The sequence below is a fragment of the Lichenostomus cassidix genome, chromosome 9, assembly GCF_008360975.1.
Source record: "Lichenostomus cassidix isolate B80296 chromosome 9, HeHo_3.0, whole genome shotgun sequence".
Lineage (NCBI taxonomy): Eukaryota > Metazoa > Chordata > Aves > Passeriformes > Meliphagidae > Lichenostomus > Lichenostomus cassidix.
Genome location: NC_139490.1, coordinates 12076390 through 12103555, shown reverse-complemented (window position 1 = coordinate 12103555; position 27166 = coordinate 12076390). Strand labels below are relative to the sequence as shown.

Genomic DNA, 27166 nt, shown 5'->3' with positions numbered 1-27166 from the left:
CCAGCACTCGGGACACCCAGCTGGGCCACAGTACTGATGGTAGGTGGCTGGAAGGACTCCAGAGGGTTCATTTCAGGGCAGGCATCTTGGGGATAGCCTGTCCTCCCAACCACCACCCCCTGGTTCTCCAGTGTCAGGATACACATCCATCCTACAGCAGGATCCCTGTAACCTCCTCAGGATGCCATACTGTCCCGCACTGGCACTCCTGCCACATCCCTGTGTGCCCACCTCACCCTGCAGCATCCCTGTGCCCTGCTGCCCCGTGGAACACCCACCTACCCCTCCTGTCAGCACTGAGTCTACAAGGGAAACTTGCTTTTAGAAACAACAGCAGAAAATAAAACTCTATGAACCTCTTGAGAGCTCGGGAGCCTTTTTTCTGCCCTCCACCCCAACTCACCCCGCCAAGCCACTCACTCATTATTGCTACAACACAGCTGGGAGTGCATTGATCTTGCTGAGAATTACCCCAAGGGATCTCCCAGGAGCTGAGAAACAAGGGAGGAGCTCAGAAGGACTCGAGGGATGAGGAGGAAAGGCTGCATCTCTGGGAATGCTGTCCAGGCAGTATCAATCCAAGCGGGGCTGAGCTGGGTTGGGCCGGGCTTTGGGCTCCTCCCTTCTGTGCCGAACCCAAGTTTCCAGGCAGGCCAGAGGTGTTCTGTGTTCCTGGTGGGAAGTGCTGCTCCACAGCAGGTGAGCTCCTTGCTGAAGGACTCAGTGCTACAGGAAATTCCTGATAACAACCCAGGTATGTAGGGCTGTCCCAAAACATCAGCAAAGGGAATGCAAATCCCTGTCTCTGTGGGGTGGAAGGTGATTCCCTCATCTGCAAAGGTTTCTGCCAAGCATAGCTAATCCCCACAGACCAGGCTTGGAGAGGCAAGGAGCAGGGTGGCATCCAGAGGAGCTTCAGAGAAAGTGCTGCCAGCCAGAGGAAAGCAGTTCCCTCTGCTCCCGCTGATCCAGCACCCTCTGCTGTGTGCCAGCACCCAGCCAGAGGCACATCCACTACAGCCACATCCACTGGCTACAGGGGGACAGCACGGACCTCTCCACAGGAAGAAGCAGCAGCAGGGTCAAGAAGCAGATGATAAAGAGAGAGGTGGTGACATCCTGGTGCCACTGAGACCATTCCCAAGTGCGGCAGGCTGAGTGAGAGCAGTGCCAGGGTGCCAAGAGCTCCCCACTGGAGCACATAATCCCTTGCCCCAAGTGCTGCTCTGGGGGCTTGGCAGGGGTTGTAGGGGTGAACTGTACAACTGGGTGAACCCAGTGGGGCTGAAGACCAGCATCCTCCACCCCCACTCCAGATGGAATTCACAGCCCTAGACAGGACTGAAACAGGATCCTGAGCCATGGTCAGGGCAGGGAACCCCAGCTGGCACTGGCAAGGTCCTGATGACCCATCAGGAAGTAAGATCTTTCTCTGGTTTTAAACTCATTGCAGATTCAGAGGTGACCCATTAATAACCCAAAGCTTTTGCCTAACCAATCTATAATTTTTCTGGTCTCTCCTTCAGACCAGTTATACTTTCAGTCCCATGACAACAAATACCCCAGTTTCACTGTGTGGTAGATTGGATGCTGGTAAACTTTCCCACAATACCTCCAAGATCTCAGATAGGGGAGGCACTGAATACTCACCCAGTTTTCATGGATACAACAGAAAGCTGCTGCTTTCTGTGCTAGTAATGCCCAGCTCCGGTAGGGCTGGCTTGGATGCTCCAGCAGCATTAAGACTCCTAAGGCCTGAAAAACTGGCTGGAAGTCTCTGTGGAAACATGTTATCCCACAAGATTTATGGTTCATCGTGCTCCAGGCAGTCAGAAATACCACCACAGTGATTGCTCCGGATATTACTGCATTTTTAGGCTACTGCTCTGACACTCACAGCAGAAGAAGAAACAAGGATAGGAACATTTACACTTTCACCCCCAGCTTCAGCAAGGAGTTTTCTGGGGGTTTGGTGTGTGGGTATTCGGAGAGGAGGTGAGCAGGTTCCGGTTGCTTCCCAGCTTGCAATTCCGGGTGGAAAATAAAGTAAGGCTGTGCTCAAGGATGAATGTCTGCACAAGACCAGGAGGGGGATTTTAGTTTTTTATGTCCTCCTTGGACATAAAAGACTAAACTTATGGGACTAGACCGCTGGGAAAGACAAGACCTCTCTTCAGTGCTCCATTTGCTGATGGAGAACTAAGCAGTGAGGGGGGCAAACACTCCAGAACCAGGACATTGAAGCCTGTCAGACAAGCAAAGAGAGGAGAGCCCAAAGTCCCTGCCTAGGCCTGCACCTATCTGGGGTAGCTGCAGGGAGGCTGCAATTCCCAGGGCACAGCTCCTCAGCACCACAGATCCCAACTGGTTTGTGGGTGGGCTGACCTGCTTGCTGCATGGCTGAGAAACCAGAGCACCTCCGTTTTGGGAGAGCTCTGTTTCCCCAGGACTCATGTGGGTGGTGAGGACAGGTCTCCCAAGCTTTTCTGCTAAAGATGTCCCACATCACACAAATAATTGCACAACCTTGTGCTGGGGAAGGGAGGGAGAGGATGACTGGAGGAGGCTGTAGCCAGGTCCACTCCCTCTTCCAGTTCATTATGGTGACAGAGCCCCAGAAAGTCAGAAATACTCATATGTGATCAGGGACAGATGCTGACAAAAAGGCATCTTCAAATAACCACAAACACTATGTTAGCAAAAATTATTTTAAGGTAACAACCTACATCTTAGCCAGGCTCCTCACCCCTGCACTCCTCACAGACCGCAGGGAGCTGCCTGCTGCCTATGCAAGCAGAACAGCCTGATTTGTGATTTTCAGGCAGACCTGAAGACCTGGGACCCTTTGAAGGCAGAAGATGGGAGGCAACTACCTCCACTGTCCCTCACTGGTTGCATGGGAGCTTCAGACTGGCATCTGTGCCACTGCATGTCCCTCTCTGCACAGTGGGGAGGGGAGAGAAACCAGTGCAGTGTTCCCAAGTGGTACCTCCCCAGGAAAGTGTCAGATCTGTGAGTTATGCTTATGATTCCCTTCTTGTTTTCTGGAAAGATACTTTCATTTCAGAGTCACAGTCCCTGAAGTCCCAGCAGCTGCAGGTACACCTAGAAGCAAGGTCCCCTTGACTTCAGTTCAACCTCAGAGCATACAGGGATTTGACTCTGCAGTTCAGCAACTGAGCCACTTTTATGTTTAACTGAGGACCCACTTAATTATGTTTAATTCAGTTGGGAAAGACACCCTGTGCTCTGCTGTTTAACAATGCCTGAACAGGAGCGGTCCTTTCCTCTTTTCCGTTTCCAGAGCAGTCCTGTTTCCAAACTGCCACTCCAGGGCTGTAAGTCTCAGCCAGACCCACAGGGCTGAGACCCAGGAGGGAGCCTGGGCTAGACCTCTGCCAGGGTGTGGGAGCTGAGGCGTGGGCCTGGGAGCAAGTCTCCTGAAGGTGTGTGCGTTTCTGGCTGTGAAATTATCTCCTGTTTAACTGGGAAATCCCTGCACTTCATCCTGATAATGTGGCAGTAAGGAGTCATTAAATGCTGGTACTCAGCACCCTCATCATTAGGAGCAAAAAGTTCTGAAGTGGGTAGGACTTCATGATTTCCACATTAAGGCTCAGAACAAGATGTAACAGCTGTAGATAAAATTACTCCATCTCTGCTACTTCCCACCACCCAAGGAAAAGTTATTTTTAACTCCAGGTTGCCTAAGGGATACTGCACAGTGCGATTTGTTGCATCATCAGCAAGGGTCTTCTCCTGGCAAGAAATCTGGGGAGAGCACCCTTGCTCCAGCCAGCTGGGACTTGACTGGAGCTCAGGTGTGGCACCCCTGCAAACTGAACCCTCCAGGCTCCCCAGCTCCTCCTGAGGAAGCAGAAGCAGAGGACCAGGTGCCTGGCCAAGTCCTCTTTGCTATGTTTTTGTTCTTTTCAGTTTTCAAATAAACTTGGGCTGAAGCTATTCCAGGAGCAGCAATGGCATCGTGCAGGCAGGTCCTGGAGTGCTCTGAGTCAAAAGGACAGTCATGCAAACCCAGAGGGGATTAGCTTTTAATGCGCTTCTCAGGGCAAACCCTGAAATCAGGGGATTGCCAAGATCCCAGCAGAACTAGCCAGCTTGCTGACCTCCTGACCACAAATCCGCTACCAGAGTCTCCCAGTGTCAGGAAACCTCACACAGAAATACTGCAACAGCTGTGGATGCACAGGAGCACTCCAGCCATTGCCTCCCCATCATATGAAACCACAAAGCTCCCTGTGACTTGCACTGCAGGGCAGCAGGACTGTCACATCTCCTCCAGCCCTGGTGCAATGGCACAGCTCCAGAGCTCCCTGGGGACACCTCATGGCAGAGCTCAGGAGCCTCCAGAAGAGATGCCACGTAGAGATCAGTGCAGTTATCCCTGCTCAGCTTTATCCTTCTGGCTAGGAATGAACACGGTGCTGTTGAACAGGTGCTACCTTTGGTCTCAGGGGTCTCTGAGATAAAGTGAGCTAACTTGGCTATGCACTCGGGCTTCCTCCACAGCTAACTTCACTGATATCTGTATTAAAATGCAGCAGTAAAATTGGGAGGTAGGATGCCACGAGGAGTTACATGATTTTTTTATGCTACTTAGCATCTTAAGAGCTAAATTTTAGACAAGAACTTCCCTTGTAAAGGCTTTTCTCTCTCTGTTGTGTCATCTGCAGCAGACATTGCTATCCATGTGTTTTGCTCTGCTTTGCAATTCAGCCCTTGTGCCTGCTGCCTGGTTCATACTCATGTTTTGTCCCAGAGTCCACGTGTTGGAAAACAAGGCAATACACCCTGCATTCAAGATGCAGCTACCACTGCTGTGATTCTGGAGAAAATTAGGAAGGTCTGGAAACCAGCAAGTCTCTCGTGGGGATTTATTTGGGATCTGTCAGTGACCTGTTGTGTGCTACCCTGCTGAATCACTGCCACAACCCTCCCCTCTTCAGAGCTCAGTTTCCTTTCCTGATCTCTTAGGAATAATCCATAATAATCCTTTGTAATCTGCGAGTCCACTACAAATGCAGATTTAAGAGCTGTGACTACACAGAGCCCAGGGGTTAGGCATCTCTGTCACGAGAGGGAGGACACAGCTGGTACTCCTCCAAAAGTCTTGCACGATCCAGTACAGACATGTAAGGCTCAAGACTGCAAATGAGCCTCTGCATGATATGTGTATGTGTAACAGACTCGAACCTCACCACTACAGAACATGAGCCTTCACCTTAAATACTTCAAAAATAAAGAGAGGGAGCCTCTGAATTTTGTTACCATTCATGTATACATTTATTAAGCCAAAGGAGTTTGATCATGTCACAGTATGTTACTAGAGCACATGAGATCTTTTTAACTTCACTAACAATGGTTATTAATGAATTTTTATTTTTGCCTTTCAAGCTTAAAAAATTTATTCTTCCTGAATTCCCCATGAAAGGCTCTTTTTTTTTTCATTTTCTTTTCTTAAAGTATAAAACAAATGTTTCTCAGACATGTAAACAACCATCATGGAAACGAGACTGCTCCTAAAGTTAACTTTTATGTTATGGACGTTCTGATAGATCTAGGCCATGTTGCATGTATTTCAGCTCAGTGACTCCTTCAATGGAAGTTATTATTGTTATCACCTGTGCTGCAGCACTGGAGGCCTGGTCATGGTTAAGGCCCTTCTGTGCAAGGTGCTGTACAAATACTTGGCTGTAAATGAGGTCCCTGGCAAGAAGGGCATTCACTGATGTGACTAAAACCCTCTCTGATCCATCTGCTCCGCAGTGTTCCTCACAGACCACAGGAGCTCAAGCGAAACTCCTCTCCAAGCTAACTCTGGAGTTCATGCTCAGTTACTGGTGAAGAGAAGGGAAATGTCACTGCAGGCCAATCCTGACACCTGCAGTCCTGTGCGTAAAGCTGCTCACAGTCATGGGAATGCTCATATGAGTAAGAAACTCCTGCGGGGAAAGTCTGCAAGGTTGAGTCCCTGGATCATTGAACTCCTTTGCAAAAAAATATGTGAGAAAAGCAGACTGGTTCCTTTTCTCTAATGTTTCATCAGTATACTTCTGAGAGAAAGGGATGGGGTCAGTTTCTCAGTTTCAGCACCTTGAGCATTTTGAGTTCTGATCCCCAAATTAAAGAAGTCTCTGCTCTGCCTTGGGCTACTGTGACCAGGCCTGGAAAAGTCAGTTGGACATTCTTTGTCATGAGGAAGCAGTGGTTTGCCATTAGAGCATGGAGGGATTCTGTTTTATGGTGTGAAGGCTGCATCCTAGGCAGGAAATGTGAAGATTGTGTTCGGCCATCAGCAGAAATTATTCTGAAAATGCTTCAGAGCAATTGCAGTTTAAATAATGATTACAGCTTCATATTTGAGGTGAAAAAAGAAAGGATTACATGAAATAAATAGCAAAGTATCATTGTCCCTGCACAAACATAACATATTCCTGCCTATGAAACATTCCTTGCAAATTACCGCCCTTTAGGTTATGTCGGATATTTAAATGAACCCTTTAGAGCTAAAATACAGTACTCTGAAATGAGGTTAGAAAAATTTAAAAAGGACTAATGGGAAGTGTGTACAAAGCTCTCTTTAAAACAAATTTCCCACCTGGGTAGCTTACGAGTGCGAGGCCTCAGTAGACGTAGAGCCGGTCCGCGATGGCAGCGGGCATGTGGGTCATGATCTGCATGCGCAGCCACCAGTAGTAATCCATGGGGTGGTAGCGGGTGTAGGGGGTGGTGGAGGTGAGCGCGTGCGCCACGCTCTCGATCACCGGCGACGTGTCCCTCGAGCCGCTGTTGCAGTACGACTCCATCTTGCTGACCTGCTCGTCGAAGTACTTGCGGCCGTAGTCCTTGCGCACGATCTCGGGCAGCTCGTCCCACATTTTGTCGGCGATGGCTTTGATCCGCTCGGGGCTGTACAGGTTGGTGCCGGCGATGAAGTTGCCGGGCTCCACGATGCTCACCAGCACTCCCTGGGGCTGCATCTCGTAGCGCAGGCAGTCGGAGAAGGCTTCCACGCCGAACTTGGTGATGCAGTAGGGTGACCTGGCAGGGCTGCCCATCCGCCCCATCATGCTGCTGATGTTCACCACACGACCTAGGCAGAGGCCAGGCAGAGCACAGCTGAGCCGTGGTACCTGACCCAGAGCAGGTACCTGGCACGCACCACCCACCATGTTCCTGAATGTGCACCCACCCACCTGCCCACTGCACAGCCAGGAGGGCTGCCTGGCCGACCTGCTCATGGCTCTAGGCAGAGGTTGCAGTTCTCTACACTTCCTACCAGGGCTCATTGCTAAGTTGTGCTAGAAAGAGAAACTTTGCCCTCAGAAGTGGATAAAGTTCCATGGTGGAAGAAGGGCTGCTCAGGCCACATCCAGCCCATGTCTGCAGCACAGGACAACATTACTGGTGCCTGCGGATGTCTCAAGCATGAAAAATACTCAGTTACACAGTAGGCCCTAGCACAGGAAAGCTTTTGCCCCTTTATGCTGAGACCCATGCAAGCTCTGGGTCTGCATGCCTTAGTTGTACAGCCCCCTCTTCTCCTACTCCGAGAGTAACATTGCAAAATGACAACTTCCCTGCAAGAAGCTTTTTACACTGCTGTTGCCCACCCTGCCACAGTTGGTTTTTATATAGCAGGGAGGAATGCTCCTGACACTGTAATTATTGTGAGCTGGCGCTTCTGAACAGGTAAAAGAAGGTATAATGGATTAGATCTTGTGTGGGATGTTGCAGGAGAAGGCAGCACAGATGGGAAAGAGAAATAATAACTGGTTTTCAGGCCTGCTGTCTTGCTGTGTAACTCAGAGAGGTGAGGCATTCCGTGTGTCTGCTGGGGGCCACATTCTGTCTGTAAAGGTAGGAAGGTGGCCGATGGTGCAGAGAGAAGTGCTACAGACCTTCTGGCTTCTAACACAGCAAGACATGTGGTGGGATAAGGGACCTGCTACAGGGAGAGGCAGTCAGGAGGTCTGTCACTCACCCTTTGACCTCCGGATGAGTGGCAGGAAAGCCTTGGTGGTTCGCACAGTCCCCCACAGGTTCACTTCAGCTACCTCCATGTAGGTGTCCATGCTGGTGAATTCCACTTCCCCAAATGTGGAGATCCCAGCATTGTTAACCAGCCCCCAGAGCCCTACAAGACAAAATCAAGCACCATTAGTTGTGCTAATAGATTATCGAACTACACAACAGAGCTTTTCATTATGACTTGGGATGGTGAAGACCAGAGAGAAGGGAGTCCAGAGCACACTTCAGTCTCCTGAGCAAATATAACCATCCTGGGGATCTGCCAGCACCACCCAACATTGCAGCCACAAAGTACTGTGAATGAGGCTTCCCAGGAAGTTCTGAGCCAGCAAACAGAGAACTTCAGCCTTGTCTAAGCTGTTCTTTTTGCCATTCTTTTTATTCATTGTGATTTTTCAAAATAGAAAAATGTAATTCAAATAATAAGAATAGGAATGACCTTGTAAGAAACAAAAGAGTAATTCTTTCAAAGTGAAATCCCTTCTGTCACCATAAGAACTAGAGTGTCTGCAGTGCTGAGAAGGAGGGTGTAGGCAAAGGTGAGCTTGCATGCCATGGCCTCTCCCTTTTTTTCTGCTGCAGCCAAAATGGCAGTAACTCAAGCTAACTAGTCATTTGGCAATAAAAAGAAAGACTAAAAAGGAATTTTTAATAAAATGAACTCCCTTAATAAAATATTCTAATTGTATGGGAAGCATGCTGAGAAAAGTCTGAGAAAGGCTTCTGTCTGTTATTCAGAAAAACTCACTGTTATCTGTTGATTGACTGTGTCCAGATCTGTGTTATCAGAAGCAGCCCAGAAAAGGCAACTTCATCCTGGCCTGTGCTTGAGAATACAGAGCTAGAAAGCTTCATTTATATGGAAGATCCATACAAAAAAATTAAATACAAAGAAAATCAAAAGAAATAGGTTTGTAAAATCCAAACGAAAACATTACTGGTTGTTCTGCTTTAAAACAACTTTGTGTTGAATGTGGATATCCTTTAGGACAAAAATGTATTTCACAAAAGGGTGAAAAGGTTTCATAAATGTATGAGCAAAGGCAATTTTCACAGTACTGGAACAGAATTTGCTGTCATCACCTCAGCAGAATGAAGTAGGCAGGCTAAGAAAATCAGTACTCCCTGAACTCTGAATGTACTATCTACAATGGCATTAATGAAACCCAGCTGGCTTCATGGGAAAGTCTTTGGAAAACCTCTCCACTCCCTTTGCCTTTTGAAAGAGAGGGGGAGACATTTCATTCGTTAATTCCCAATCTTTGGGCACTGGGCAGGTTTTACAACAAAAAGGGTATCACAATCAACTTCATCTCACAGGAACAAAGCACTAATCCCTGAGTCTTGAACACCACTCTGGCTTCTGCCAATGCTCCTACAGCAACTAGGAGAGAACAAAGCAGTTTCCTTTGCAGACACTGTGTGAGGTGGGAAGTTCCCTTCTGATATGGCACAATATTCAAACAGGCCATTTGCCCTGCACTGCTGCTCCTCAAAGATTTGTGTCCTTCAATCACATGCCCAGCTGTTGAAATATGCCCTGACAATGCTCTCGGAGCCCAGCTGAGGGAGCTCCTGTCCCCTCTGTCACCTCAAGAGCCCATCCAACGCACTCACCTTTCTCTGGGTCTTCGAGGCTGTTTTGCACGTGCTCCACTGCCCGGTCCACTTCTTTGCTGTCACAGACGTTGAGCTGAACAGTTCTCATTCGATCACTCTTCATGGCATCCAGCTCCTTGGAGCCACCCTGTCCCTTGTCCTAGAGGGGAAGAAAGTGCTGGTTTGAATCTGACCAAAGAGCCTGGGCAGAATATCAAAAGCATAGCAACCATCAAATCAAGCAAAAAATGCACAGGGCAGTCACAGAAGAATCAGGACAGTCCTGCAGCTCTGAGTGGAAGGGGAGCAGACAGGCCTCGTCCTGCAGAACACTGCTCCTCAAGCATCTCCATCTGACCACAAGCCCTGCACCAAGTCAGCTGGTACAAACTGCTTCAACCACCAAGAAACCAGCCAGAGGTAGACCTGCCCCAGCAAGGCACCCAGCATGCACCCCCTGCCCAGTACAAGTTCTGAGGCCAAGCTACGTCCCACTGCTGCAGCAGTGCAAACATGGTGCCATCCTCATTTTGGCTTGACACAGGGCACAGCAGCTCACTTGTGGGGTATGGAGTAAAATGGCCAGTGAGGGGCTGCACACCTACTGCACGTGCTTGTTGGCCACACTGCCAGCTCTGGGAGCAACAGTCTGAGAAGAGGGACTGCTGCCCTCTGCTTTCTCCCTTCAGCTGATCTCCACATATGGCTTCCACTGCCTGGAAACCCAAATACTGTCTCCAAAAGACTGCTACAGAGTCCGACCATAAGAGCCTGGCCAGCCTGTTTGCTAGCAATTCACCCTGGCATCTTCTCCAGCATCTTGCTCTCTTCTCTGCCTCCCCCTATCCACTTTTTCTCACTCTCATTTTCCATCTCCACTCCTTTTTTTCTCAGCTCAGAACAACAGTTTCCCCTAGTATGCACATACTCCCTCCCAGCCCAGCAAATTCACTGCAGCTAACCCCTGAGATACTTTCACATAGGCCAGACACTCCTGCCAACAGGGCTGCCATGCCCAGAGCTTGTCCCTTTGCAGTGGTGAAGCCTGGCCATGGTGCTTCCAGGACACAGACACAAGATGTTATGATGAGACTGGGACTACACCTGAATCACTGCCATGGTTATAAGCTACTGGACTGTGCTGGCCACTCCAGAGTACTTTTGTAGAGGACAGTGAGATCTAGCTCTGAAAATGATCAGGTTTTAGGAACATCGCTGTTTTTACTGTAAGGAGCTGCTTCAGTATCATCCCTCATTAGAAGTCTGTTACTCCCCATTAACAAGCCAAACACGGAGTGTTCCCCCAGGATCATCTGATGGCTGCTCAGTTCTTCCTCCCCCACTGATCAACCTTCCAGGTAGCCAAACTCACTGTGTCAGCATCAGCAGGCAAGCATCAGAGTGCCCTTCACTCCTGACAAATAAGGGGCTTTGGATAGATAGCTTTTTTCCTCTGAGCTGGAACAAGCCAATACTTCAAGGCAGGCCTGTTTCCTGACTGCTGAATTACATCAGATTGCTCTGAACACCTTGAGCCACAGGTGCTCCCTGTCAGATGCCAGCAGGCAGCTGTCAGTGAGATGGTGCTTGTCCAGTCTGAGCCCAGCATCCCCCAGGTGAGTGTTCCCCTCAGACACCACATGAGGGTGGCCATACATCCCTGTCTCTGTGCCACCTGTCTTCCAAAAATCCTTCTCCTGGCTCCTCTCATTCCCATGCTTATACACTGTGCTCACAGACATTTCACTAACATAACTACCTGACATCTCCTCTGTCTTCTCCTCCACCATTCCATATCCCATCACAGACTGTTAAGACCAGCTAGTGTTTGTCCTTAAGAGAGGGCACCTACTGCTCTCTCTTCCTAGGGAAGCACACTGCATAAAGAAAGGAGTGGTTAAAAGTCTCATGTACAGTTTAACGGCAGTGTTAGAGTGACCAAAAAGAGTTTGGTGCTAAGTTTGTTGCTAATTCAAAAGCACTCTAGTGCCAAAGCAGTCTATTTGGCAAAGCACTGGAAAGCATATAAGTGGCAAATGTGGGAATGCCAACAGGGAATCAGCAAATGCAAACATGCAAGTATGTTGAAAACAGCAGATATCACAAAGAAAAGAAGGAAAATGAGGCCAAGGTCCTTCTTTCCCTGATCCCAGTTCTATGGGGAGTTACAAAATCTCTGGGCCACACCAGCCTTAGAGGACTGCTGGGACCTTCACAGCATCCTCTTCCTCCTCCCTTACAGGGCTGGCTCTGCAAGACAGCTCCCTTCTGCCCTCCCACCCTCACACAGCTGGGTGTTTGGACAGGGACTCCTGGGGCTGGGATCCTGGTCAAGAATTGGACTCTGGGCTTTAACCCACACCCACAAAGCCATTCCCTCGGCTTTCAGAAAGGACAGATAGGACGTATTTAAGTCAGGCACTTAGTAACTGTGTCCTCTGGCACAGAATGCTGCCTGTCCCACAATTACCAGGCCCATACACCGCAGAGAAAGGATCTTCCCATGCTACAGGTCAGTACATCTCTGCTGTCAGCCCCAGGGCATGCTGTCCCTGTGGCAAGAGGGCCCAGCTCTTGCACACTGAGAAAGCACACTACTGCCTCACCTTCTTCTTTCCATGGTCACTCTCTGGGGCTCGTGGGCTTCAACTTGTATCTGTAGCAGTGTGTCCTTGGTCTGTAACACCCTATGGCTCTGAGCACTTCTGTGGAGCCCTGCAGTAGCTGGTCTGTGTGCCTGCCTGCTCAGAGAACCTCTGCCTTCTCATTCCCCTGCAAGCTGCAACAGGCCTGAGCACACACAGCAAAGCAAACAGAGTTCCACCACACTCCTGACAGAAGACAAACATCACATATGTCCACTGGTAACAGATACTGATGGAAAAATACCTTCTGCATCTTGTGTCAGCTGGCTTCTCCATATATTAACCAAAGAGGAAAAAATAAGACAGCCGCAGCATGAGCGTTCATTGGATCCAGTCTACCACTGTCTTTTGGCAATGCAGCATCAACACAACTCTCACATGAGTGTATTTGCCACTGAAAACGCTAGAAGTAACTGTGTTTGAAATAGCACACTGTTAGCACAGATCCAGCCTCAGGCTCCCTTCAGTCATGAACACTCTTCTCTCATATTTCCTTCAGTAAAATTACAGTCAGGTGCTCAGGATCTGGCCACTCTAGGAAACCTTTCCTGGTGAAGAGTTAGCACTGCACATACTTTTAATCTGCAGTAAGGATGTGGCATTCCTAAGAACAGTTCATGCCCTGAGGACACAGTGGCTCCCCAACCTGCAGTCTGCTTCTGATGTGCAGGTGTGCTGTGAAAAACAAACCCATGAAAGTAACACTGAAGTTTCAGAATCATTTTCTCTATGTCAGGACTAAGTCAGATATACCCAAGCTAAAGATTATGCTCCTTATTTCTACTTCCACTTTCATCTAGCATCTAAAAACACCAAGCTTCTGCTGCTGCTAAAATCATCACCAGCAATAATTATACGCTGATCAGAATTCTGCGTATGGTTTTGCAAAAGAAACCTGTGGCACAATGAAAAATCAGCTCAGTCTCCTGGAGTTGTTTTTGTGCTACAGCAAGCATAATGGCCTGAAGACACATGGGAGGCCTAGCAGCTAACTAAGGAGCTTTGGCATTTTCAAGTGTTTTCTGATGACAACTGCTGTTACCATTCTTGGCGCAGGCACACAGATTTTGGAACATAGGATGTGAGTCCAGCTAAAGAAGCAATATTTAATTACAGAGTGATATCGCAAAGCTTTCTGCTGATTTTTCTGTGAGGAAGTAAATATTGATCAAAGTCTAAAAGACTTCTGGCATGCTTCTGCATGTCAGCTTATGTTGAAATTGTCAGAGGCCAAGATTTTCCACTAACATGCATTCAGTAGAACAAGTACAGAAGACAGAAAAAACAGAAGGGAAGTTTCACACACAGACATAACCACTGAAATTTTTGCTATTTAGCAGCTCAGACAGAAGAAACGAAACCCAGAAGTAACTTTGCAACTCTGAAATTTTTGACTTCTGTCAATACAGAGGCAGGCTATTAGTCTAAACAGTGGGCTTTTTAAAGTTATATATATTCTTACATTCTCTAATGTTGATCTTCAGTTACAAAAACTGAGTAGAAACATCTATCAAAAAAGTACTCATCTTCCCTCTCTCTTGAGCCCTTTTGAAAGGCAGCAGTTTGTACCAAGTGTCCTGTTCTGCTGTGATGCCTGTAGAGGGAGCCCAGGTTAAAAAATAAACCCTTGACTCAACACTGAGACACCACAATGCACAGAGCTACGGAGGCAAACACCCCTTTTGAAAAAACGCAGCAGAAACAAACTACTAATTTAAGCTAAACATAGTAACAATGCAAAAAAATAATAGTAGAAAGAGTACTGGTAACATTAAAGAATACCTGGCAAGATCTCTTTAAATAGTATCACTATTCAAGATAGATTTACAGTTATGAGTGAGCTAAAAGATCAAAATAACTGATGACCCACCCCAGGATATCCTGAGGAATAAGTTTGTTTCTGTTGGGAAATGGCCATGCAGCTAAACAAACTGCAGTGCTTCATAAGGAAAGAGAGGCTAAAACTCTCTCCTGTTCTTCATGACCAACAATGCTTTGCCACACATAGTTGTCCTTCAGAGCATATCAAGGCTGGGCCATTAAGCTGTTTGTGACCTGATTCTTCTCTCATTTGTACTAGTTGAACTCTATCACCTACCCAAATACTTCAGGAGACCCCCAACACACACCATGACATGGCTGTACTCACGAATATAGAAACATACGCTCATACCATATGCTATAAAATCAGTGGTGGCTTGGTGTATATCAAGATTATTCAAAATAAGCCCTACATAAATATATACAGTCTGAGAGCAGGGCCAAAGGTCCAGACCCAGCCTGACCCTAAATTTAGCTTACAGTTAAGCCTATGAAATAAGATTTGGGGTTCCAGTTCATCAGACATGGAACAGACCACAGTGTCGTGATTTAAATAAGAACTTCCCTAGATATCATTCAGTCCTGGTTCTGCTCTGTGAAATTCAAGCACCTGTGTCTTTCCCTTTGGGCTACCAACCTTGGCAGAAAGTTGTGCAGAGTGGAGAGGGAAGACTGGATTTGTTATGTGTTACTGTACATGCCACAGGTGAAGAATAGTTTTTGTTTTCCCTACCTTTTGCAGGCAGCCAGCATAAATAATGAAACCTTTTCCATGCAGGTGCTTGGCCAAGTCAAATCCAAATCCTGAATCACAGCCTGTTATAAGCACAGCTCTGCTGCCAATCTGCAAAACAAAACAGAACAAAATGCACTGGAATTGAGTATTTGAAATCAGTGTTTTGCAGTGCACAGAAAAAAATCACGTCCTTGGCCAGGAGCAGTCTGTTCCAGGGGTGTTCTCGACACTCACTGCCAGCTACTGCCACCCAGTGCCTCCTGAACACAAGAAATGACAGTTTCACACCAAGTTCACTCCAGCGTGGCAGGATCACCATCCTCCGAACACAGAGGAGTTCAGCACCTCTAGCAACAGGATTCCAAGGCAAACAGACCAAGGAAACCACCATTCTCTAGCAGTTCATATTCACTCTGAAATCTGAAAATATACCAGGCAGTTCCCAAGACATGTTTTCCCTTCATCAGGAAGTGTTCCTATATGTTCAAAGCAGGCAGGAGTCCACTCTTCTGTGCCATGCAGCCCATAAGGCATGGAGAAGAGTTTGACTGAAGGACGGATATGGATTCTTACTGACTGTTCACTCACCTTTCTCTCTCTAGCACCTAAATCCTCTTGAGCTGGGTTCTAAAACCTAACCACAATCAAGTGGGGCTAATATATGAAATTAATACCAGTTGGTCATCACTCTGTTTGACTGCATTTTTTTGGTCTTCCTATTTTTCCAACTTACAATTCCAATGGAAGTATACCTCCTTCCCTCTCCAAATTCCTTTTTCTAATCCCAAGACAGGCAGCAGTTAAATAACAAGCTAAAAATTGCATGGTGCATCAGACAGTCCAACAGCAACAATTGCACATCCAAGGTGCTGCTGTGGGTGGGATTAGGTAATAATTGCCTGCAATTTACTTCGACTCATCTCTTTTAACAAACATCTCTTTATAGGCGAACTATAAATTTGGCTTTCCTCAGAAAATGCAAGGACTGATCAAGGTGAAAGCTGGGTGTAATCAGGGTGGAAGAAGCAAAGGCTGCTCACACTGGCAGCCCAGCAGTGATGCAAGGATCATGTGAGTTCCTCCAAAACACTTGTTCCAAAGTTATGGAGCAAGCTGTGTATGCTGTAGCACTGCTACAGCGCTGAGCTCTGTGCCACAAGACAGGCAATATGGCAGCACACTCTCTTTTGCCTGGCACTGTTCCTGGCAAGTCAGCACCTTCAAGGAGAGGGCTGCTAAACAGGGTCACTCTCCAGATCAAATGGTGAGGACACACTGATTTATTTACATGTCTTTAAACAACCATACTCCAGAAAGAGTTGCTTGATTAAGAATTTGTCATGCAGATTCCCTCCACTCTAAGGTGAAACACTTCGCCTGCTGAGTGAGTTCCAAAAATAGAAAAAACCCACTTGTATGATTGTTTATTTCCATCCTTAGCAGCACATACTGTGCTACGTCAATGGAAGCTTGGTGCTAGGAAAGAATGTGGAGCATGTTTGAGAGGTCCAGCTTGGAGTCTTTCTGGCAAATCAGAAAGATGAGTTTGGTCACCAGGCTTCAGGGATTTTAAAACCCCAGCTCAGCAGAACTAGTTCCTGAAAGCCACAGTCACACTCACCTGATCGACTTCATTTGCATAAGAGCGGCTTCCACATGGGGACAAGAGAGGGAAGGAAAATCTTTGCACAGGCCTGGTAAAAAAACCCAAAACAACAGAGCAGTCAGATGTGAAATATCTTGTCCACACCCTGCTGCAGCAACATACACATGAAAAGGAATGTAGTGCTGCCTTACACACATGATGTAGACTTTCATTTGGGCAGACAGAATCTAGTCTACAGCTCTCCTTAGTCTGAGTCTGTGTTTCCTACAGTATAAAACATTTGTTTCTTCAAAGACCTTGATGCTATTTCTAGCTGCAGAAGCTCTCTGGGTATTACAAAGAATTCTAAAATAGCTCCTGGTCTGGAGGCACAAAGCTGCCTCCACCCACAAAATGGGCAGTGCAGCGTTTGCATTTTCAAAAGCAACAACACTCACACTTAAGGGTTGCACAAAGTTGGGGTATGGGAAGTTATTAATTTGTCTGATGAAAGTATTCTGCTGTGGCTTTGTCTCTGATACCCAGCCTGAGGTTGAACTTGCTCGGATCTGTCTCACTCCTTTTACACACAGCTCCATCCTTATTTCACCCTGGATGACACTTCTCCCCCTGCAGTGTTACCCATTAGACACTTAGATTTTTACATCCCCTTTTTGCAACTGTTTAAGCTAAGAAACACTCTGTCTTTGAGCAATACCTGCCATGCAGATCTGAAGCTCCTCCGCATAGTATGTCTGACTCCCAGAAGACAAAACGTTCACAAAGACAGACCAGAGCAAAGCAACAATGCCTTCCAGGGAGTAACATTCCATTTAGAAAAGCTATGTTACCCAGTAGCGTCATTCTGACTTAAGTCTTGTCATCATTCATCAAAACTGGGCCTGAGCAACAAATCAGAGTGATCCCAAGCTCTGTCCTTGTCAGTCACCTCTCTGGACTTTATCAACTTTTTGATTTTTGCTTTGGGCACTGACATTGCCCTCCTGGAGCTTTCTGGCCTTCCCTTAGACTTGCTGTACTTCATCTACCCTCTGTCTTCTAACAGCATCTACCCTTCCCAGAGCTTATCTTGCAGGCTGCTTTTCTGTCTTCTAAGTGAATTTGCGTAATCATTCACAATTATCTCCAGCCCAGACATCACAAGCGCTCCCAGGGTGACCTGTGCCACACTGCACAGCAGCCTGCAGAGACTCTGGCCTCTGAGCTGTATCTTGGGACATCAAGGCTAGAAAAGGGATCTGTGAATGCAGAAGTTTTGAACCAGATGGGAAAGGAGATGATTTATATTCAGGCAATGGTGTTCACTCACCTGTCTGAAACAGTTCAGCTGTTTTTCTAACCTAGAGTGTCACAAGTCACTATTGAATATATTTCACTTGAAATAACTATAGCCAACTTAACTACTGCAAAGGTCAGCCCCTAAGAAAAGTGTGTGTTAACATCACTGACCTGCAATCCTGCACTGACACTTTTACCTCAACAATAAGCTTCTTGGTGTGTCTTAAAGTGCCCAGAAATGTTCATAACATTTCTTTTAGTTGCATGAACTTGGTTTTTATCTTTCAGTGTGACATCTGGTCCTGTTATTTCACTGTAGTGCACTGATTTGCTGCACTCAATTCACAATAATCTGTTGAGAACACCTACTTGGCATTCTGTCTACCTTGTCCTGAAGGCAAGGGCAAAAGAAAAAACAGATGCTGGCTGCTGATGAGCAGGAATGTCATCAGGAGAAACAGCCAGGAAGTGATGTGAGCCCCCACATGGCACACTAATGTACCACGAGCCATTTTTGTCATTCTGCATCATTGAATTCCAGAGACTTTTAGAATGCACAGATGGTCCTCAAATTGAATCTGTGCTTGTAACCATGCACTGGCTTTTGATGGGTTCCACCAAAAAAAGGAGTTCTCAGCTTGAAGAGTCAAGTGCACAAATGCTGTTTCAGTGCATTAAGACACTGGTATAGTGACAGCACTGCCTTTCAATGAACAGTTGGATTTCCATTTCAAGTTTTGCAACTTGTGGGGACTTGCAAACGCAACACAGTTTTGCCCTGAGTACAAGACGCACAAAGCACAAATACACAGTAAGCAAAACAGAAGACGGAAGAAAAAAAAACAAGAATATGCTGAAAATTCTTTCCTCAAGTTAATAAAACATTAATTTGTATTTTTAAGGCCACGGCAGATTCCTGCAGGTGAACTCTGGTGTATGTGGAGCAAATAGGAGATAAAAGACCTATGTCTGTTTGCACAGGAAATCTCTAACAGTTTAGCTATCTACAACACCCTGTTCCCAGAGCCACCCTTGACCGTGATAATGCTGGACATCACTATCAGCAGCAGTAAAACAATTCTAGAGGTGGCAGTTCTTGTCTAACAAGCCGTGAGCCACTTTTAAATTGCTTATGTGCAATTAGTGGTACACACTCTGTGGTTTGGAAACCCAGCTCTAAAGCAAAGCCAGGGAAAGCACTCAGCTTGCTCTGAATTTGTACTAGTAGCGTTGCAATCATATAGCAATATAAATGTTGGATTTTTTTCAGAGCTAGAAATTAGAAATAGATATGAAATTAGAATTAAATATGAATAACTATAAAACAGGATTTTGTGTTCATTTGCAGAAAAAACAGCTTAACTACTATTCAGCCCACCTCCATTTCTCACTAAAACCCTCCCTCTCAACTTTCTCATTTCATGTGATTCATTGCCTCTTTAATGAAGTCACAGAAATATATAACAGTTTCTTGCACTGAAGCAAGGCCTACTTGCTGATATTAAAAAATAAATCCTTGCTGGACACTTAAGCTCTACTCCACACTTTTTTAGACTGCAGTGCCAAAAAAAACATGTCGCCAATCCCTCCTGCATACAGAGCTCATCTCTGCTGTGCTCAGTTCAGTTACTGAGCCCTGGCACAGGTTGTCCAGGCAGGTTCTAGAGTATCCATTCTAGCAGATACTCAAAAGCCACCTGACACAGCTCAGGGCAACCAGGTCGAGGAGGCCCTGCTTTAGCCTAGGGGTTGGAGCACATGACCTTCAGAAGTCCCTTCCAACCTCAGCCACCCTGTGACTCTGTAAATAAACTGTCCCACTGAAACCAAGTGAGCCTGTGACATGGGCTTTACTCAAGATTTCACTCTTTCTGCTTTTCCACCAAGTGACTTACCTAAAGCCATTCCCTGGGTCCTTGATTTTCAGGGCTTTCACAGAGAAGCTCAGGAGAGGGCGGGACAGCTTGGTGGCCAGCATGTTTTCAATTAGGACACTCTACCAACAGCAAGGCTGCTCTTCCTTAGCTCTGCAACGCAAGATAGCACCTCTGTTTAAGTTGCTCAATTATTTTGTAAGACATGCTGACTCCATGTGTTTCAACAAGAAAATAAAGTCCAAAGGAACTCATCTTTTCCCCTTCCAGCCCCTCACAGTGAGATAAACAGCTCAACCTTCAAGCACTTCAGGATGCTTTCAAATAAGGAAAAGCATTATGAGTAAACTGCCAAGCAGGAAGACATTTAAAGAGAATGTCAATTTCTACTTCTTTAATGTATTTTTAACTGATTTCTCTGAAACAGGTAAAAATGAAGGTACTTATATGGAATATATTATTTCAATGAGCCATTATGAAATAATTTTAAACTAAAATATAACTTCAAGTCACAGGTGATGTCATCTTACACGTTTCCAAAGCAATCCGTGGGCTTTATAGCTAGTACAGCCACGCAGTTAAAAATACATTTTTTTGTAATTAAGTAGCTGGTGATGCTGGACTAAGCACAGGGAACCACCAATAAACTCACTACAGGGTGAAAACAGCTCAAGAACAAGACTTAGGTATGGAAAGTAACCTATAATCACATTTACCTTGGATAAAACTGACCCAAGGCACAAAAAACCATCTGCCAGCCCCCTTTATCGAGGCTGAGAAATGGTACTTAGCTGTTAGGGGTGTTTGCATCTCTGCCCAAGACTGGGCCGCCACCGCGGCAGCTCCGGGGCCTGCTGGGAACCAGGCCCGGGCTGAAAAACAGTGAAAATACCGCAGAAGGAGCAGCAGTGTGCACCCAGCTGGGGAGGGAAGGAGCGGACAGGGCTCAGGAAGCTCGCTGGTTCGGCTAATCCTCAGAAATCCTGGTGGTTTGATCAAATTCGGGAACACGGTTGGTGTCCCCGCAGGTTTTTGTGAGGTTTGCAGGGAGGGGGCGAGGCCCGGGGTCTGTTGCAGATCCCGCCGGCCCAGCCCGGCCCAGCCCCTCTCCGGGACGCGGCTGCCCCCGCGCCAAACGCGCCCACGGCCCGGCCGAGGCTCCGGGGGGCGCGGCCCGGCCGCCCGTGCTTGTGGCGGCTGCGGGCGGAGGCCGCGCAGAGGGGATGCCAGCGCCCCCCGCCCGCCGCGGGCAAGGTCACCGTGCGACCCGGCTGCCAGGGCTCCGCCGAGGCCGCCGCGACCCTCCCCGGCCCGCCCCAGGGCCACCCGCGCGTTACCTGGAGCCGGCGGGCGCCGGGCGCTGCTGCCGTTTGAATGAGGCTGGGCCGGGGCCGCGGTGCCGGGCGCGGCGGGGGGCGGGCCGGGGGCAGGGCCGGGCCGGCGGCGGCGATAGGCTGCGGCCATGCGGAGTGGCGCGGGGCTGCTGCTGGCGTTGGGCGCCGCTGGGGTGCTGCTCCTCCGCCTCCTCCTCGTCCTGCCGCGGCGAGCCCGCCGCGCCCTGCCCGTGAGTACCGCGGCGAGGGGCAGGGGCTCCCCGGCACAGCCCGCCGAGGCGCCTCCGGGGCCCAAAATGGCGCCGGGCCGGGCTGAGGCGCCGCAGGTGTCGAGGCCGCAGCGGCGCTGCCCGGGCCGGGCTGGGCCGGTGGAACCGGAGTGGCGCTTGTGAAGGGGCGAAGCGCCGAGCGGGGCACGGCCCGGGGCCATGAGGCTCCCGCCGCGGGGCTCGGCCGGGCCGCGGTGCGGTGGGCGCTGCGCTTGGACCCCGCGGTGCGGCGGCTGCTCCTTTGCTCTCCCCGCAGTGTTTCACTTGGAGGGGAATATGTTCATATAATCATAGAATGACTTGGGTTGGAAGGGACCTGAACGATCATCCAGTTCCAGCCACTTGCCATGTGCAGGGACACCTTCCACTATCCCAGGTTGCTCAGAGCCCTGTCCACCCTGGCCTTGAACACTTCGAGGGACAGGGCATCCACAGCTTCTCTGGGCAAGCTGCTCCAGTGCCTCATCACCCTCTCTGTTAGGATTTTTTTCCTGATATCTAATCTAAACCTACTCTCAATTTGAACCCATTTCCCCTTGTCCTGTCACTACATGCTCTAAATAGTCTCCCCTCAGGTAGTGGAAGGCCACAATTAGGTCACCCCAAAGCCTTTTCTTTTCCAGGCTGAACAATCCAAATTCTCAGCCTTGTCTCATAGGAGAGGTGCTCCATCCCTCTGACCATCTTGCTGGCCTCCTCTGGACTCAATCCAACAGGTTTCATGTCCTTCCTATGCTGGGACCGCAGAGCTAAATGCAGCACTGCAGGTGGAGTCTCACCAGAGTGGAGAGACAGAATCACCTCCCTTGACCTGCTGTCCGTGCTGCTTTGGATGCAGCCCAGGATATGACTGGCTCTCTGTGCCAATGTTTTTGCTTCAGGACCTCCAGCTCAGTCCTGCCTGCCTGGAACGGCCAGATAACAGCTGTAGCCTGATTGCAACCTTCCACTTCACTCTTCATCCACTCTGCTTCTCTTACTTTCCCCGTCCCTGTTCCACTCAAGAAAATACCTTCCCTTTAGTGAATACTTTCAGCTCTTTTTCCTGGGACTGAAAACCAACTTTCCCAACCCTGGGAAAAGGAACAAGCCAAGTTTACTCTGTAGCTGCACTTACTCCAAAATCAGTCTGTTTGAAAACATGTGGGGATGGTTGGGCGAGAGCATAAAAGGGAGCAGGGTCAAAGAAAACAAGTGGTACATTAGAAAAATATAAAGTCCATGTAAGAGTGGTGTATTCCCACATTGTCTAGAGACAGGCTGGTAAGGTAGCTTCAATTTCTTCAGCCTGTTCTGCAGTAAATGTGTATAATTCTGATAGATCACCTGCATTAGTAGAATACACTCTACTATTTAATAAAATGGTCATATCCCAGTAAGAAAAGCTTTGTGCATCTGAGCTGACTGCAGGTTAAAATGAGGCTGCCCCATTAGGGCTGCCTGAATTGTGAAGAATGTGTATTACAGTGTTGAGAATCATACAGCAAGCATAGACAGTGTTACTCTGCCCACATGCCACAGCAGCACCTCTGGTACAAGAAGTTATTCTGTGCTCTCAGCAGGTCCCAGGCACCCTGTCAGCACTGTGCAGGAGTGCTGTCTCCCGTGCAGTGTTTCCTGGGACAAGTGAGGACTCCAAGTGAGGGAGGCACCTGCAGTTCCTCAGAGTGCTCATTAAGGTCACTGTGCTGATAACTGGTCCTCTCTGCCTGTCCCAGCACAGAGTCAAATTAAGCTGCAGACTGGCCTTATCAAACTCCTGGAACAGACCCATTAAGCCTTATCTCAGGACTTTCTAAAGATAAGGGTGATTGGCCTTTTCTGTGTTCAGAAGTTTTTCTGGGATAGGATCCTTTTGGCTGGGAATGGGTCTGTGCTGTCATCCCTGGGAGCTCTCTGTCCATCAAGCATGGCACAAACAGGCACAGGTACAGATGTGAGATCCAGCACATCCCTTGGGGTTTTGCACATGCATTGGTGCTGCTGAGGCGTCAGTCTGTTAGGAGCCATCGTGCTGTAGTCACGTGTTTTATTACCAGCAATTAGGGTCATAGCAAATAACAAGTAATCACAGGAACGTTTTCATACACTAAATTCTCCCTCACTTTCCTTGCTGTTAGAGGCAGATGAAAGGATTTTTAAACATCCTCATTTCTGTCTACCTTTTGGTTGTCAGGGGATTTTTTAAATTTGTTTCTTAAAGAGCTAGTGATGGTTGAGGATTGGGTATCTTCTTTTTCTGTCCTGTGTTCTGGAAGTGATTACAGCTCCTTATTTCCTGCACACTTCCTGCTCTTTTGGGAAGTCCTCTGTCTTCAGGATTCAGAGGGAAAGGGTCTAGGGAGGTGAGGCAGTGAAGAAAAGTCACATCCTTTCTTTTTCTATGGGCCAATTTCTTGCGTTATTGTGGGAGGTGACTTTGACAACTTCTGTGATCTGGGTCATGTTTGATTTTCATCTCTCTTGGAGTTGTGTCACTCTAAATTAAATTCAGACTGAATATTGTATATTTAATTTTCACTTATCTTTTGTCCTTTAGCTGTAGCTATCTTTAGAGCTTTAATAGAGCTAGTCTGTACCTGGGTGCTCTTTGTCTGGGTATAGGTTATAGTATAATGTTAATGTGGGTGTTTGTATGATAGATGCAGGATAGACTTTTGATCAGTTCTTGTTTCAGCTTCAGATCATAACTCCCCTTTGGGAGCAGTCGCTTCAAAGTGAGTTATAGGACAGGGTGCAGCTTATTTGCTTATTGTTCTCTGCCGAGGCTCACCCTGGGTTTGTGCAGTAATGCTCTGATCACTATCACCCTGCAATCATCCCTTATTGCAGCTTCACTACACCAAGTGTCAGCAAAGCAAGAGGTGAGAGAGCACTGGTGATTGACCCATTTCTCTCTGAAAATGTGGCTGGACCAGCCAGTGCAATTCATACATAAGTATGTTCATATTCCAGTAGTTGTGAATACAGTAACAGGCGATATTAGTAGCAGATATCTCCAGAGAGATGGAACTGACCTCACTTCCTTATTGCATCCTCCAGATTTTTATTGCTTTATCACGTTATTGCCTCATGGATATGGTTTCAGTTTGGAGCGTTGTGCAGCTGGCAGCCTTCTAGCTGGGTTAAATGTTGCTTTATTGCTTCACACCTGTGAAGATGACTTTCAAGCAAAGACAGAGGGTGAATGGGCAGTGTTTTGCTATAGGCTTCTCTGTATTCTCTCTGAGATTTGGGATTCTGCTTTCAGATCTATCTCAAGCCTGTTGTGTCATACCAGATGGAGTATCAAATCTTTCTCAATTTATCTGTCAGTCAAAAGACAATAATAATGTAGGAGAGAACTGTAGGATTTGATAAGTTGTTCCTCTTAAGACTGCAGAGTTTCAGAAGGAAGCTCCAACCTGTAGTCACATTCCTGCATGCTAAAATACAGCGTGGAAAGTGCCGCATAGAGTGGGAGTAGGTGGGGAACAGACAGTACTCACTCAGCAGCCAAAAGAGCTGCTGAACAGTTCAAGCCAGCGACATCCTGCCATTTGGATGTTTTCTATGCTGCTGTTTCTTATAATGACTATAAACTGGTAGATCATTAACTTCTTTTGAGATGTTTCTCTTCTGCTTCGGCCACTGATACGTGAAAGAAAGAGTTACTGTTCCAGCTCAGGTATCAAGGCAACACATATTGTTACAGCCCAGCAACTGGATAAATTGAGGATTTCACAGTGGTTGGGAGCTGGTTGTGTTTGTGCAGACAGGTGCCACTGTCACATGCATCTGGAATTGTACTTGCTAAACAGTGTCTGGCCTGGATGCAGGGCTGTGCTATGGGGGAGGGTGCTGGTGGTGCCCACATTGCATTGTCTGATGGTATCCTATGACTGTCTTTCCCCACACAGGCTGAAGGGAAGGCGGTGCTAATAACAGGCTGTGACAAAGGTTTTGGACATGCCTTGGCAAAATGCCTTCATGCAAAGGGATTTACTGTTTTTGCTGGATGCTTGCTCATGGTGAGTAGTGAAATTGATCAAAATTCTTCTCTGATTAGAGAAAAATGCTTCTCATATTAAAGTATCTCCATTTGCAGCCTCCATTTACCCTGGTTCAAGACCTGAGAGAGGTGCAGTGAGTGGGGATCATTGCATCTTCCATTGCTTCATCTGCCTGTTGCATCTTGTCATTCCTGTAATTCTGAGCTCTTTAGGGCAGGGATTGTCAACTGCATGTCTGTACAGTAGCTTGTACAGTATGGCACTGTTCACTACTGGAAGCCTCTCAGCAATACCACAACACACTCAATAAATCTGATAGGCCAAGATTGCTATGGCACTATGGCTTTCTGTTTTCCCTGGCATCCTTATTGCTGTCTTTCACATTGTCATTTTTTGTACACTCCCCAAACTCATCTCCAAGCTGCCTCTCTTGCATTATTAAGGCTCTGTTTCCAAAATGTCTTGTAAATGTGCTTCTGCAGCTTCTGTACAAGCTATTCTGTTTATGGTTAGCTGAATAAACAAATTTACCATACATTTCTGACATCTTTAGGTCTCACTTCCTGTCACGTGTGTTTGGCAGGTGGCATCACTTGTAAGAGATAAGTTTAGACACACGGAGTCAGAAGCGGTTGCAGACTCCTCATCCCGGTCCCTCCTCTTGCAAAGGACTTACAACTTGGTGTTGTGAAACCCTTTTTATAAACTGGGCCAGCTCCACTTCCATCTCAGCTGGGATTTTACCTTGACTATGCATTTTTGCTGTTTTGCTAGTCAAAACTTGTGTAAATTTCTGACCTGAATTGTTCAAAATCAATTCATACTCACTCATTTCTCCATTTGAAGATGGCCATTTCAGCACAGGTGCTCAGGGCGTGATGACCACAGATTTTTGAGTACTGTGGAGGGTGAGAACAAACAAAGGTGGCTTTCTCTGCCTGTGTGATCATGGCAGAGGTTACGTTCTTCCACCACACCAGAAGGGAAAGTTATTATCAGCTGACATATTGTGTAACTTGAGAGTGAGAGAGACCTGTTGGAAAATTGCCACCGTTTGGAAATTTCCATACGGAGCCTCTGTGATTCCTTCAGTAATGGCGTAATATGCTGCTTTGGGATGCCTGTCTCAGTGCAGATAGCAAGTCAGGCACTCTGCAGAGCAGCAGATGTAGGGAACGGAAAAGAGGGGGAAGATAGGGTGGGCTGAGGGGGCTGTTTGGAAGGCACGTGCTAGTGTGGAGCAGAGAGGGACAGGCTGCACTGGAAATCCCACAAAGAAACTAAAATGCTCCTGCAGTGAGGCCTGTTTGCTTGCTTGTTTCATTGCTTGTGAGCTCCTGTAGGCTCCCAGCAAGGTCAGAGCAGGTATGGGGGCAGCTGTCATAAAACAGATGCCAGGCTCTTAGTTCACACCTAGTTAGTCCATCATCACTTACATGCTTGTATACAGAGAATTAAAGGATCCCCGATGTACTACACCACCACCACCACAGGAAGCTCTTGTATTAAATACAGGATGTTTACAGACTGTGAGGTACATCAGGAGCTTCTTAATGATCGGGCAGTCAAATATAAAGTTACAGGAATAAGAAGAATACTGCAGGCAGGTTGGGATAGAACTAGGAAAGATCAAATGCAAAAAGGACTACATTTTGCAAGGGCGAATAAGTCTACTGAGAAAGTTTCTGTTGATATGTTAGGATTAAGATGGAAAGTCACACAGAAACAGGTTATAAAATAACCTTAAAAGTAGAAAGTACAGGAAAAGTTGAAATAATAACTGTTTTATTTTCTTTGATCTTACTGAAAAAAGAATAAATTGTTTTCAGATGCCTACTGCCAGCAGTTGTCATGAGGACTATAGGCAAGAAAAGGTGGAAAACAAGGGATGTTTATATAAATTAATGTGCTTAAGTTCACCGGGCCTGATGAAATATACTGAAGGGCATTTAGAGGATGA

The 27166-nt window shown here is 47.2% G+C and overlaps 2 protein-coding genes across 4 annotated transcripts in view; one reads left to right on the top strand and one right to left on the bottom strand.

Moving 5' to 3' along the window:
* Positions 1–5280: 5280 nt before the first annotated feature.
* Positions 5281–21088, bottom strand: BDH1 (3-hydroxybutyrate dehydrogenase 1). Of its 2 annotated transcripts, none has more exons than XM_085069457.1 (7): positions 20949–21088; positions 19633–19764; positions 16475–16547; positions 14851–14961; positions 9670–9811; positions 8006–8158; positions 5281–7114 (listed from the first exon to the last, which is right to left on the bottom strand). In XM_085069457.1, the coding sequence occupies exons 2-7, from the start codon at positions 19713–19715 to the stop codon at positions 6645–6647; spliced, it is 1032 nt and encodes a 343-aa protein (XP_084925583.1). In that variant the 5' UTR covers positions 19716–19764; positions 20949–21088; the 3' UTR covers positions 5281–6644. The 2 variants fall into 2 exon arrangements, with proteins under 2 accessions (XP_084925583.1, XP_084925584.1); XM_085069458.1 differs by lacking the exon at positions 20949–21088 and adding an exon at positions 20504–20712.
* The window catches only part of LOC146433295 (D-beta-hydroxybutyrate dehydrogenase, mitochondrial-like), a 17155-nt gene continuing 11025 nt past the window's right edge, over positions 21037–27166 (top strand). For both annotated transcript variants that reach the window (XM_085069460.1, XM_085069459.1), the window contains exons 1-2: positions 21037–21175; positions 25114–25224. In XM_085069460.1, the coding sequence (XP_084925586.1) occupies positions 21074–21175; positions 25114–25224 (213 nt within the window). In that variant the 5' untranslated portion in view covers positions 21037–21073. The remainder of the gene's footprint in view (positions 21176–25113; positions 25225–27166) is intronic.